The 13,814-nt window shown below is 44.1% G+C and overlaps 1 protein-coding gene across 3 annotated transcripts in view; it reads left to right on the forward strand.

The window, feature by feature from the left end:
- The window catches only part of LOC121569346 (semaphorin-5A), a 269,684-nt gene extending 265,650 nt beyond the window's left edge, over positions 1 to 4,034 (forward strand). For 2 of the 3 annotated variants that reach the window (XM_041880229.2, XM_041880230.2), the window contains exon 22: positions 2,490 to 4,034. In XM_041880229.2, coding sequence (XP_041736163.2) covers positions 2,490 to 2,609 — 120 coding nt within the window. In that variant the 3' untranslated portion in view covers positions 2,610 to 4,034. The remainder of the gene's footprint in view (positions 1 to 2,489) is intronic. The other variant, XR_006001351.2, reaches the window with a different exon arrangement.
- The last annotated feature ends 9,780 nt before the right edge of the window (positions 4,035 to 13,814 follow it).

Consider the following 13,814-nt stretch of genomic DNA (forward strand, 5'->3'; position numbering starts at 1 on the left):
TTTTCCTGTCTTTCCCCTGTCTTCCCCTGTATTTCCCCTGTCTTTTCCTGTCTTTCCCCTGTCTTTCCCCTGTCTTTCCCTGTCTTTCCCCTGTCTTCCCCTGTCTTTCCCCTGTCTTTTCCTGTCTTTCCCCTGTCTTTTCCTGTCTTTCCCCTGTCTTCCCCTGTCTTTCCCCTGTCTTCCCCTGTCTTCCCCTGTCTTTCCCCTGTCTTTTCCTGTCTTTCCCCTGTCTTTTCCTGTCTTTCCCCTGTCTTCCCCTGTCTTTCTCTGTCTTTCCCCTGTCTTCCCCTGTCTTCCCCCTGTCTTTTCCTGTCTTTCCCCTGTCTTTTCCTGTCTTTCCCCTGTCTTCCCCTGTCTTTCCCCTGTCTTTTCCTGTCTTTCCCCTGTCTTTCCCCTGTCTTTCCCTGTCTTTCCCCTGTCTTCCCCTGTCTTCCCCTGTCTTTTCCTGTCTTTCCCCTGTCTTTTCCTGTCTTTCCCCTGTCTTCCCCTGTCTTCCCCTGTCTTCCCCTGTCTTCCCCTGTCTTTCCCCTGTCTTTTCCTGTCTTTCCCCTGTCTTTTCCTGTCTTTCCCCTGTCTTCCCCTGTCTTTCTCTGTCTTTTCCTGTCTTTCCCCTGTCTTTTCCTGTATTTCCCCTGTCTTCCCCTGTCTTTCCCCTGTCTTTTCCTGTCTTTCCCCTGTCTTTTCCTGTCTTTCCCCTGTCTTCCCCTGTCTTTCCCCTGTCTTTTCCTGTCTTTCCCCTGTCTTTTCCTGTCTTTCCCCTGTCTTTCCCCTGTCTTTCCCCTGTCTTTCCCCTGTCTTTCCCCTGTCTTCCCCTGTCTTTCCCTGTCTTATTAGCTCTGTTTGTCTTTCTAATGATGGGTTACCATGGAGAAAGGGAACTTGTTGTAACTCATTTAGTTTTCTCCATAGCTGTCTGCTTTCTCTCTAATGCCACCCCGCTGTTCAACAGATTTTGTTTACCTCACTAAAAACACTAGAAAGTCAGATTAGATGAAGTCTGAGAACAGCTGGTTAATGGTTGACTGCAGGCATGGGGCCACTAGGAGATACAAGCTATTACTGTTTTAGACTGATTTAGACTTTTAAGAAATAAAGGTGAATAAAAATGGGTAGTTTATTCCATTTTAGACATGGACATGTACTTTTAGACTCAACCAATAACACATTATTTGATCATTTAGTTATGTTTGTCAGTCTCTCTATGCAAGCCATGTAAATGTAATGGGGACAGAATAATATTATATGTGCTTGTGCTCAGCACTCACATACCCCATGAGTTCATATACGGATCCATCAATCAAGAACAAACGCAGCATCATCAACTGCTGAATTAAGCCGGCTACAGGGGCTTTCAAATATAGATTTAGCTAGGGCCAGGACGATACCAGTATCACGATACTCATTAGTAGCATGGCAAATAAACAAAACACAAAGCGGATCTAACTTCTTTAGGAAAACAGCCCTAATGTTGGAAACAAACATCATTATGTTGTCATCTAGAGTCACATTTATTTATTTTCCAAGCTATAGCACACAACATTTTACATACAGCAGGTTTTTAACGGACCAAAGAGTTAGAAAATAATATATGGTATTGTCACATCCCTTCACTTAACCAAGTTTATAAGACAGTGGGACGCACCTCAATTAAGCAACCGGCTGAGGTTGTACTGAGCTCAGTGTTCTGAACTCACAGAACCGTACGGTATCTTCACAGAACCATACGGTATCTTCACAGAACCACACGGTATCTTCACAGAACCACAGGGTAGCTTCACAGAACCACACGGTACCTTCACAGAATCACAGGGTATCTTCACAGAACCACACGGTATCTTCACAGAACCACACGGTATCTTCACAGAACCACAGGGTATCTTCACAGAACCACACGGTACCTTCACAGAACCACACAGTATCTTCACAGAACCACAGGGTACCTTCACAGAACCATAGAGAAGGACAGAACAGAGATACCCAGTGGCGCTTCCTTATTTTCTGACTTGATGAATCACTCACAGGCGTTCACGTTCTGTTGTTTGATCAATATCTGTATTTAATGCGTCCTCAAGGATGTGGAGATGTGGAAGCCATGAAAGCTGCTGATGTGGAGACATTAGAGATGAGATCAGTAGACCATGGTTTCTCACCATAACATACTGTACTTCTTCAGTGGTTATCATTGTTGCTAGCCTGCTGTTCTTGTTAATGTTTTGGCCTTGTTCTTTGAGATGGTATGCTTCATTCATGCAGTGACCTCCCGTTGTTGCTCCAAGGTTTATTTTCCTGTTAGACACATTCCGTTTAGCTTTAGTTTGCATTAGCCGTTTAGACTGAATCATCAATATACCATGGTGTTTCAATACAGTTGACACTGACTCTCTCTCTCTCTCTCTCTCTCTCTCTCTCTCTCTCTATCTCTCACTCTCACTCTCACTCTCACTCTCACTCTCACTCTCACTCTCACTCTCACTCTCTCTCTCTCACAGGCTTTCAATAAGAACAACCTGATTCTGGAGGAAAGAAATAAGTACTTCAACCCCCAGCTAGCAGGGAAGACTTACACCAATTCATACTTCACTGACCTCAACATGTATGATGACTATTGACCCTTCATTGGGCTACAGCACCGGGGATACACACCCACACCACTCGTTATGACAATGTCCTATATTTTTCCACCTTGTGGTTCGTAATGAAATCTGTGACATTTTATGTGGGATCCTCCCACTCTGGGACGCATTGGCAGCTGCCATCCAATCAAATTACAGCCAAACAGCAAAGTCATCGAAGGGACAGGCCCAATTTATTTCCCCTCAAGTGCTCTGCTGGGGTTCACTGGGAAACTTCTAGTTTGGAAAAAAGAAATCAACAGCAACAAGATCTTGATTTGATTCTCACGAACATGGAAACAACTGGAATTTTGATTTCCATTGAAGGAAGGGAAAAAAGGGAAAAAGTTCTTTAAAAAAATAAAATAATCAAAAGAACTTTCTGAATGGGAAGGATCCTGCTTTGATTTCCTGTGAACTCTCTGGTTCCATAACTGTGTCGGTTCCAGGGGAAGAAAACCACCAAACTGCTTTGCATGATTTCATCTGTCACTCTGTTCAGTTTTGCATGGTTGGTAGCAGTCCAGGGCTTGGGGCCTTGTAGGCAGGCAGGCGGGCCACTCACTGCTCTGTGGTCTCGGGATTGGTTTGTCTGCTGTGCTATTGTCCTACAGAGGACCCCAAAGGTGTGGCGTTAGTGATGCCTGATGATTTCAACCCACCTATAATGCACTCAATAGCTACCCCAGGTCGTTGTGGATTTAAACCAATTACAACTCTGCATTATTTTAGACTCTGTACCATCTACCGTTGAGTAACTAGCCCTTTTGTTTAAAGAGGGGGTTGGTTATTCAAATAAAGACAGCTATCTATCAGGATGTAGATATTTTAGAGCTGTGTCCATTTTCTTTCTCTTACGGGGCTGGCGTTGGTGTAGCGGTTAGTGGTGGTTGAGATATCAGTGTATAATCTTTCTTGCTTTTTGTTGATGTTATTGTATAGTAAAGCTCATTTGGAAGCATATGTCTCAGTATCTTTTATAGGTCCATTTCCTCAATGTCAGTGTTAAAAACAATACTTTTCTTTGTTATGGCAAAGGAGTAATGAATTCATGCAAGTAAATTGGAGAAATTTGGGATGAAAAAATGGCCAGGAATATATAAGTAGATCATGTTCAAACTGTCATCATACTTTTTATATTTTTTATCATTTTGAAATTCACATTTGTTGATTTGGCTGTTTGGCTAAGTTAATTTGTTTGGCCTGGGGTTATAGTAACAGATAAAGAGATAGAGCTTAACAAACATTGTTCTCCAGAACCAGAAGTGGTACTTTTCAAGGTGAAACATCTCTCTTTTGTTTAAAGATGATGTACATCCATAACTGCGTGAAATATTCAGTATGTTGGTTTCTTCAATGTTTTCAATTGTAACTAACTTTTTTTTTTTTTACGTTTGCTTGTTTTATTGTGGGTAAATAAAAAAAACGCTTCGTATACTTCAGGGTTGTCAACGTCTACACTAACTAACCGAACCACACTCTAACATCGAAGAACAGTACTTACTGTTGGCAGAGCTATGTGAATCACTCAAGAGCACGGTAACACTCCTTTAGCCTTTGCAAGAGTCATTAACAGGTCCATAGTGATGAATGGCATCAGCAGTGATGGAAGGATATGTGAAGGATGCAGAGAGGGGGGGTTAGGTCTAATGGATCTACAGTATATGAGGTGGCGAAACGCAGCAGTGTTATCCTCCATCAACCTTAAACCTGACGGGCCATCTGTGTGCAAAGGGTAATGAAATGTGTGTGCATGTTATTAATCATCTCCGTCAGTGGGCCACTTATAGTGGGAGTGCTGATCCAGCCAGAATCGATTCTGGCCCGGGATAATCAATCTCAGTTTACCTTTAACTCCACTTTACCTCAGAGAGAGATGGAGCTGGGGGCCCTACAGAACTCCTGCTGCACTTTTTGGGTGTCTGGAGGATTGCGTCAAGGGTGCATTGGGGGGGGCAGCGTGTGAGTGTGTGTTTGAGTTGTACAGTCGTCATGGTTTCTCTACACACACTGGTGGGCTGCTGAGAGCATGTTGTAATGTGCTATGGCTATTCGCCCCCTACATGAACCTTGATCGATGTGCGTTACTTGATTACTTGATGACACACACACACACACACACACACACACACACACACACACACACAAGGTAAAATAACACTGTTAGAGCTTTCCTCAGCGATTCCATTTCCCCCAATGGCCTGCCTACTCCCTTGGCTCTTGGACGGTTTGATCTATGTGGCACATAGTCATTCAGACACACGTGGCATTCCCCCTGTCAGCCTATGACAGCCCAGGGACCCACACTGACATTAGCCCTGTGTACCCACATTGACATTAGCCCTGGGGACAATGGATGACTTACCCACACTGACATTAGCCTTGGGGACCCGCACTGACATTAGCCCTGGGGACCCGCACTGACATTAGCCCTGGGGACCCGCACTGACATTAGCCCTGGGGACCCACACTGACATTAGCCCTGGGGACCCACACTGACATTAGCCGTGGGGACCCACACTGACATTAGTCTCAGTCTCACTCAGAGAGAAGTTCACAGATCAGGACTTTGCCTCACAGTGTGTCTTACTATACATTAGATCATGCAAGGTACACCAATAAACACCTTCCTCTTCTATATCTGTCTCTATCTCCACTAAATACACTAGAGGTACACCAATAAACACCTTCCTCTTCTATATCTGTCTCTATCTCCACTAAATACACTAGAGGGTGTTCTGGTAGATTTTTTTACAAACCTCTTCCTGTATACCTTATGTGCATGTTTGCACGTATCTGCCTCTGTGTCATGTTACACTGCAATCTGCCAATTGCTGTGTCTACAGAGGCCTGTGAGTAACAAAACAGAGCGAGTGAGTGACATCGTTCCTGTCGCAGACTGACAGAGCATGGATGGTCCATTAAGCTCCTCCCTCGTTCACATTTACATCAGAACAGTCCGGAACCTCCTCAGAACACTCAGGCCCATTCATTCTAACAGGACTATTCTATAAGAAATGCTCCACTTCAAAGTTCAAAGTAGCAACAAAAGGTTTGGTTCTAATGTTGCAATAGTTGACCTGAGTGATTGTCTGGTTGGAAAAGTTGATGTGAGCAGATGTGAGGCAGAAAAGCCCCGGGTGTAGGAGCCTTCTGAAGCTGTATTATAGTGGAAAAACAAACAGTCTGGGATTTTGATGCCTATCAGATGGATTCTCTAACACCCCTAATTCAGATAAACCATTTAATCTCATACCCTCACCATTGACATTAGCAATACAGCATGCAGATAGCCTGAGAGTCATAGGAGACAGAATTAGAGTTGGATTAGAGGGATGTGCTTTTGCATCTGAAATAGACACAGTGGGCATGGCAACATTAGACTGTGCTTCTCCCCACTTAGGATAGCCATGAATATTTAAACATAAATTGCTTCTATAAATCCTCAATTACACTGCTTACGTATAGCTGCTACCAATGTGACACAGTGCCAATGTTAGACCCTACTAATCAACCTAGTAATTCATGTGAGTGTAAGAGGGTGAGGGGGTTGACAAAACACTTGATTTTAGGACACTCTCAAGCTACGATGGTGTTGAATACTGATGAAGGCCAGGTTATGTAATGAAATAGACCTACTGTATTGGCTTTGTTTTGTGTGTATACTGTTGCAGGTTTCCATTATCCCATAGACCAACTGCATGCCAGCCTCCGGACAATATCTCCTGGGTTCAGTCAAGCTACAGCTGTCACAGAGGGTGATTGGTAGAGAGAATGGGTGATGAGAGAGACGGAGAGAAGGGGGTGATGAGAGAGAGGGATAGAAGGGGTGATGTGAGAGAGGGAGAGAGGGGGGTGATGAGGGAGAGAAGGGGTGATGAGGGAGATAAGGGGTGATGAGAGAGAGGGAGAGAAGGGGTGATGAGAGAGAGGGAGAGAAGGGGTGATGAGAGAGACGGAGAGAAGGGGTGATGAGAGGGAGAGAAGAGGTGATGAGAGAGACGGAGAGAAGGGGTGATGAGAGAGGGAGAGAAGAGGTGATGAGAGAGAAGGGGGTGATGAGAGGGAGAGAAGGGGTGATGAGAGAGAGAGAGGGAGAGAAGGGGTGATGAGAGACTGTGTCAACCTTAGAAACCCATTCACCCCACTGACAGCTGTTACCAATGTCCCTTACTAAGATGGTGGATATGACGGTGGTCCAGTTTCCTGTGACCTTCGTTGAAAGCCCTCTATCCCCAGTGACCACTCCCACTTCCTCTCTGTCCTACATTAAGGGAGAAGCAGGCATGGTCTGGTCTGGTCTGGTCTGGTCTGGTCTGGTCTGCCAGCAGAGCTAAGGGAGATCTGGGAGGGTAGATAAACAGGGCCCTGGCTGGGTCTTTATGGGTTCTCTCTGCCAACTGGGGAATAGATACCACCATAGATGTTCTACGGCAGCTGGAGGATTGATCGGCACCATAGAAATCTATGCCAATTGGAGGATACATAGATACCATAGACGTCCGTGCCAACTGAAGGATGGGATTGAAAGATACTACCATAGAAATCCATGCCAGTTGGAGGATAGAATAGATGCCACCATAGACGTCGACCCAAGACATCTGTTCCTCCAGGTGCCACCACAGTCCCAGAATGCAGCTGTAGGAAGGCACAGGACGCAGAGCAGATGCCAGTTCCCCTGTAACACCCTCCAGCCAAAATCTATTGAACCTCATCAGGTACAACACCTCCCTTTAGAAAACCCAGCTCATTCAGCTCATTGAAAGCTGGTACTGATGTCCCTTGCCAAGATGGCGGATGCGACTGGGGTCCAGGTTCCTTTGACCTTCAGTGGGAGCCCTCTCTCTAACTAACTCACTCACCCTCCCTCTCACGCTTTTCTTTCTCTACTATCATCTCTACTATCATCTCTTCTATCATCTCTACTATCATCTCTACTAGCATCTCTTCTATCATCTCTTTTATCATCTCTACTATCATCTCTTCTATCATCTATACTATCATCTCTACTATCATCTCTACTATCATCTCTTCTATCATCTCTTCTATCATCTCTACTAGCATATCTACTAGCATCTCTACTAGCATCTCTTCTATCATCTCTACTATCATCTCTACTATCATCTCTTCTATCATCTCTACTATCATCTCTACTATCATCTCTTCTATCATCTCTACTATCATCTCTACTATCATTTCTACTATCATCTCTGCTATCATCTCTACTATCATCTGTTCTATCATCTCTCCTCCCTTACCAGCATGTTCACCTTTATAGGAAGACCTCTGGACAATAAGGTAGAGTATAAGCTCTCTCTCTCCCTGTCCTTCCCTCCCTCCCTGTCCTCTCTCTCTCTCTCTCTGCCAGATTTCCCACAAATAGGTTCTGATTCGGTTCATCATGGCCAGCTGCACTGGGCCTATTCCCCTCATTGATATTCCCCTTATTCATCCTCTCAGTGTCTGAGCAGGGACACATGGATCACAACAGATGTGTTCTATATTAGTGGCATAACAACAGCACATTTCTGAGTCTGAATGAGTTTATTGATGAGGGTTTACAGGGACATTGATGTGCGTCCAGATATCTGCTCAGTGGAAATGGAGAAGATAAGATATACACTCTCTTTCTTGATTGACATGATCAGCTGTGGCTACTTCCTGATGAATGACACCATGTTGACTTATAACCAGGCATACAGTAGACCTAGCCATAACCTCAACCCTAACCCTAACCCTAACTTCATGTCCACACCCCGGCTCAACCCTAACTCTAGCTTCATGTCCACACCCCAGCTCAACCCTAACCCTAACGTCATGTCCACACCCCGGCTCAACCCTAACCCTAACTTCATGTCCACACCCCGGCTCCTACCTAACCCTAGCCATAACCCTAACCTCAACCCTAACCCTAGCCATAACCCTAACCTCAACCCTAACCACCCCATGTTCTCCCACCCTCTCCAGACCAGACTGACATGCAATATGCAGACAGAGCAAGAAAGTTGCAGTTGACCCGTGCAACCCAAGGTTTGATACCAGCACAAACAGAAACCATCTTAAACCTAACCCTTAGCCCTAACCCTAACCCAGTTCAACCCTGACCCTAGCCTCAACCAAAGCGCTCCTAACACACTAACTAATAAAAAAGTAAAGTCAAGTCAAAATTAACATTTAACTCTTAAAGGGTGAAAGAACACACATTTTCTTGCGGAAAATTACCCTTTCTAGTTTTTAGAAGAGTAATACTTAACTGTCCATTTACTTAGCTGAGACGCTTGTACACCTCCCTCCACCTAAAGCTTAAGCCATATCATTTGTTGTGATTGACATGACATCTTTAATAGCATGGTGGAGGTTACCTCGAGGAAAGGTGTTTATATTACCAAGGTGATGTTGTAATGTACCCCTCCTCTTCTGTGACCATTATCATTGTTGACAATGGTTAAAATATCACTTCAAATGTTGGTGTATTGTGTGTGTTTGAGAGCACCTGGAAAATATAGTGTTGTCATGTGATGTATGTTTGTCTTTGGTCCCATTCTCTCTGTGTGGGAGAGGTTCTGTACGGTTCTAGAATGAGATGACATCATCTGTGATTCCAGGTGAGGTCGGGTTTCAGCCCTACAGGTGAAGAGTCATGTTAATGGACAAAACACTACACATGCCACGTGCACAGTCACTCCCATCTAGAGGTGAAGGGTTGTTTCTCACTTACACTCTACTGAACTACTGAACACTCTACTGAACACTCTACTGAACTACTGAACACTCTACTGAACTACTGAACACTCTACTGAACACTCTACTGAACACTCTACTGAACACTCTACTGAACACTCTACTGAACACTCTACTGAACACTACTGAACTGCTGAACACTCTACTGAACACTCTACTGAACACTCTACTGAACACTCTACTGAACACTCTACCGAACACTCTACTGAACACTCTACTGAACTGCTGAACACTCTACTGAACACTCTACTGAACACTCTACTGAACTGCTGAACACTCTACTGAACACTACTGAACTACTGAACACTTTACTGAACTGCTGAATAATCTACTGAACACTACTGAACACTCTACTGAACTGCTGAACACTACTGAACTACTGAACACTCTACTGAACACTCTACTGAACTGCTGAACACTCTACTGAACTACTGAACACTCTACTGAACTGCTGAACCCTACTGAACAACTGAACACTCTACTGAACACTCTACTGAACTGCTGAACACTCTACTGAACACTCTACTGAACTGCTGAACACTCTACTGAACACTACTGAACTACTGAACAATTTACTGAACTGCTGAATAATCTACTGAGCACTACTGAACTACTGAACACTCTACTGAACTGCTGAACACTACTGAACTACTGAACACTCTACTGAACACTACTGAACACTCTACTGAACTGCTGAACACTACTGAACTACTGAACACTCTACTGAACACTCTACTGAACTGATGAACACTCTACTGAACTACTGAACACTCTACTGAACTGCTGAACACTACTGAACTACTGAACACTCTACTGAACACTCTACTGAACTACTGAACACTCTACTGAACACTCTACTGAACTACTGAACACTCTACTGAACTACTGAACACTCTACTGAACACTCTACTGAACTACTGAACACTCTACTGAACACTCTACTGAACTACTGAACACACTACTGAACCCACCTCTTATTAAGGGATACATAACACATAATACACGGTGACACTGTGTGTGTGTGTGTGTGTGTGTGCACACACTTCTTTTTGTGTTTTTGTGTGTGAGAAAGAGGAACAGACACTTGTTAAAGACCCATTATGCAGAAATAAAAGCTTACATTTAGGAATATGAATTAACTTATTTTTGGTTTTAGAGGCAGTATTTTCAGCAGGGACCATAGAGAATAGTCCTTCTCTCTGAGGCATGGTTTGTCTGGGTGAATAATGGAAGCACTCTCAGCAGGCAGTAAAACACTACAGGGACTGGTGCTCATAAGAAAATTCATTACCTTAAACAAGAGAAAGATGGAGACAGAGATGATGGTAACGATGAGGCATCTGTTTAACTCTGCAATCATTATGCTACAGAAAAGTAATCATCACGCTAGCTACAGAAAGGTAATCATCACGCTACAGAAAAGTAATCATCGCGCTACAGAAAAGTAATCATTACGCTACAGAAAAATAGGACTGAACACAGCACTATTAATGTCCCAGTTAAGTGATTCTGAAAAGTTATAAGTAAAGTACAGGTTTTGTTCATTTTACAGAACGCCCCCGACCTCTAGTGCATCTGATTGGCTGCCATGTGCAGTTGTTAATGATGTGTAAATGAGAACATTACAGAATATTGCATACCAATTCCTATTAATTATCCCCTGTTAGGATTCTGTATGGGACCCATTTATTACTGTAACGTCGGTCAAATATACAGTAGAGTTGGATTTAATAACACACAATTTTTTCTCCCATAAGCTCTCATTCTCGTCTATCAAGGCTGGTCCTTATAGCGTAGCAAAGTATTTAGGCTAGATATTGGCTGTACTTCCTCGTTTAACCGTCCCATTAATTCCATGCCCTTCTCTAATGAGCTTTGTGATGAGATATTGATCAACAACATCCTGAAATATACACTGCTCAAAAAAATAAAGGGAACACTTAAACAACACATCCTAGATCTGAATGAATTAAATAATCTTATTAAATACTTTTTTCTTTACATAGTTGAATGTGCTGACAACACAATCACACAAAAATGATCAATGGAAATCAAATGTATCAACCCATGGAGGTCTGGATTTGGAGTCACCCTCAAAATTAAAGTGGAAAACCACACTACAGGCTGATCCAACTTTGATGTAATGCCCTTAAAACAAGTCAAAATGAGGCTCAGTAGTGTGTGTGGCCTCCACGTGCCTGTATGACCTCGCTACAACGCCTGGGCATGCTCCTGATGAGGTGGCGGATGGTCTCCTGAGGGATCTCCTCCCAGACCTGGACTAAAGCATCCGCCAACTCCTGGACAGTCTGTGGTGCAACGTGGCATTGGTGGATGGAGCGAGACATGATGTCCCAGATGTGCTCAATTGGATTCAGGTCTGGGGAATGGGCGGGCCAGTCCATAGCATCAATGACTTCCTTTTGCAGGAACTGCTGACACACTCCAGCCACATGAGGTCGAGCATTGTCTTGCATTAGGAGGAACCCAGGGCCAACCGCACCAGCATATGGTCTCACAAGGGGTCTGAGGATCTCATCTCGGTACCTAATGGCAGTCAGGCTACCTCTGGCGAGCACATGGAGGGCTGTGCGGCCCCAAAGAAATGCCACCCCACACCATGACTGACCCACCGCCAAACCGGGTCATGCTGGAGGATGTTGCAGGCAGCAGAACGTTCTCCACGGCGTCTCCAGACTCTGTCACGTCTGTCACGTGCTCAGTGTGAACCTGCTTTCATCTGTGAAGAGCACAGGGCGCCAGTGGCGAATTTGCCAATCTTGGTGTTCTCTGGCAAATGCCAAATGTCCTGCACGGTGTTGGGCTGTAAGCACAACCCCCACCTGTGGACGTCGGCCCTCATACCACCCTCATGGAGTCTGTTTCTGACCGTTTGAGCAGACACATGCACATTTGTGGCCTGCTGGAGGTCATTTTGCAGGGCTCTGGCAGTGCTCCTCCTGCTCCTCCTTGCACAAAGGCGGAGGTAGTGGTCTTGCTGCTGGGTTGTTGCCCTCCTACAGCCTCCTCCACATCTCCTGATGTACTGGCCTGTCTCCTGGTAGCGCCTCCATGCTCTGGACACTACGCTGACAGACACAGCAAACCTTCTTGCCACAGCTCGCATTGATGTGCCATCCTGGATGAGCTGCACTACCTGAGCCACTTGTGTGGATTGTAGACTCCGTCTCATGCTACCACTAGAGTGAAAGCACTGCCAGCATTCAAAAGTGACCAAAACATCAGCCAGGAAGCATAGGAACTGAGAAGTGGTCTGTGGTCAGCATCTGCAGAACCACTTCTTTATTGGGGGTGTCTTGCTAATTGCCTATAATTTCCACCTGTTGTCTATTCCATTTGCACAACAGCATGTGACATTTATTGTCAATCAGTGTTGCTTCCTAAGTGGACAGTTTGATTTCACAGAAGTGTGATTGACTTGGAGTTACATTGTGTTGTTTAAGTGTTCCCTTTATTTTTTTGAGCATTGTAAATAATGTAAATACCTCTGAAGTAACTTGGACATCTGATTCAAAGAGCATGCAAAGGTAGCCTGGGTACCAATCTGTTTTGGATTGTTTGGCATGACACCAACAAAGGATTCAACTAAAACTAAGGGCTCGATTCAATCTGTAGCGCTGAAGATCTGCGCTGTAGCGAGATTGAAATTTAAAGGTAATTTACGATTGAGCCGACATATGCATTGTTTACCTTAAATGAAGTCTCAGCGAAAGCAGGAACATTGCCTTTACATTTCTATCATGCTGTAGTGCAGGTCTTCTCATCTACGGATTGAATGGACCACTAAAGCAGAAACACCAAGGTCATAGAGGGAAGATGTGACGGCCATTGTTTTCTTTGAAGTTCCATCCGGAATGTTTATGTTTCAACATTCCGTATGTTAACATTCTATCTCCAGTCACTGATAACCCCTGTAACCCTGTGATACAACTCTGGGTCCTATTCTAAGACTATGACAAAATATTATTATCATAGATAGCTTCCCTTTTCATCTGTGCTATGACTACAGGGTTGAGGTTTTTGATTTTATTTGATTTTTTTAGTCATTTAGCAGACGCTCTTATCCAGATCGACTTACAGGAGCAATTAGGGTTAAGTGCCTTGCTCAGGGGCACATCGACAGATTTTTCACCTAGTTGACTGGGATTAGAACCAGCGACCTTTCGGTTACTGGCACAACGCTCTTAACCACTAAGCTACCTGCCGCCCCTTGTTTTTCTTGTCGGGTCATGTGAATTGGAAACACTCCTGGCCTAAGGTGGATCAAACCCTTTCAAATTACCGCAAACCTTGTTATAATTATTATTCATTCTGAATCTGATATCAAAAGAGCCATGGACAACAACTTCAATGGACAACATACTCTGTAGTTTAGTTAACTACTATAGCAGGGCTGAGTGTTATGCAAAGAATTGTTACAATGTCTTTAAATATTAATTT

This window comes from Coregonus clupeaformis, chromosome 7, assembly GCF_020615455.1.
Source record: "Coregonus clupeaformis isolate EN_2021a chromosome 7, ASM2061545v1, whole genome shotgun sequence".
In the NCBI taxonomy this organism is placed as follows: Eukaryota; Metazoa; Chordata; class Actinopteri; order Salmoniformes; family Salmonidae; genus Coregonus; species Coregonus clupeaformis.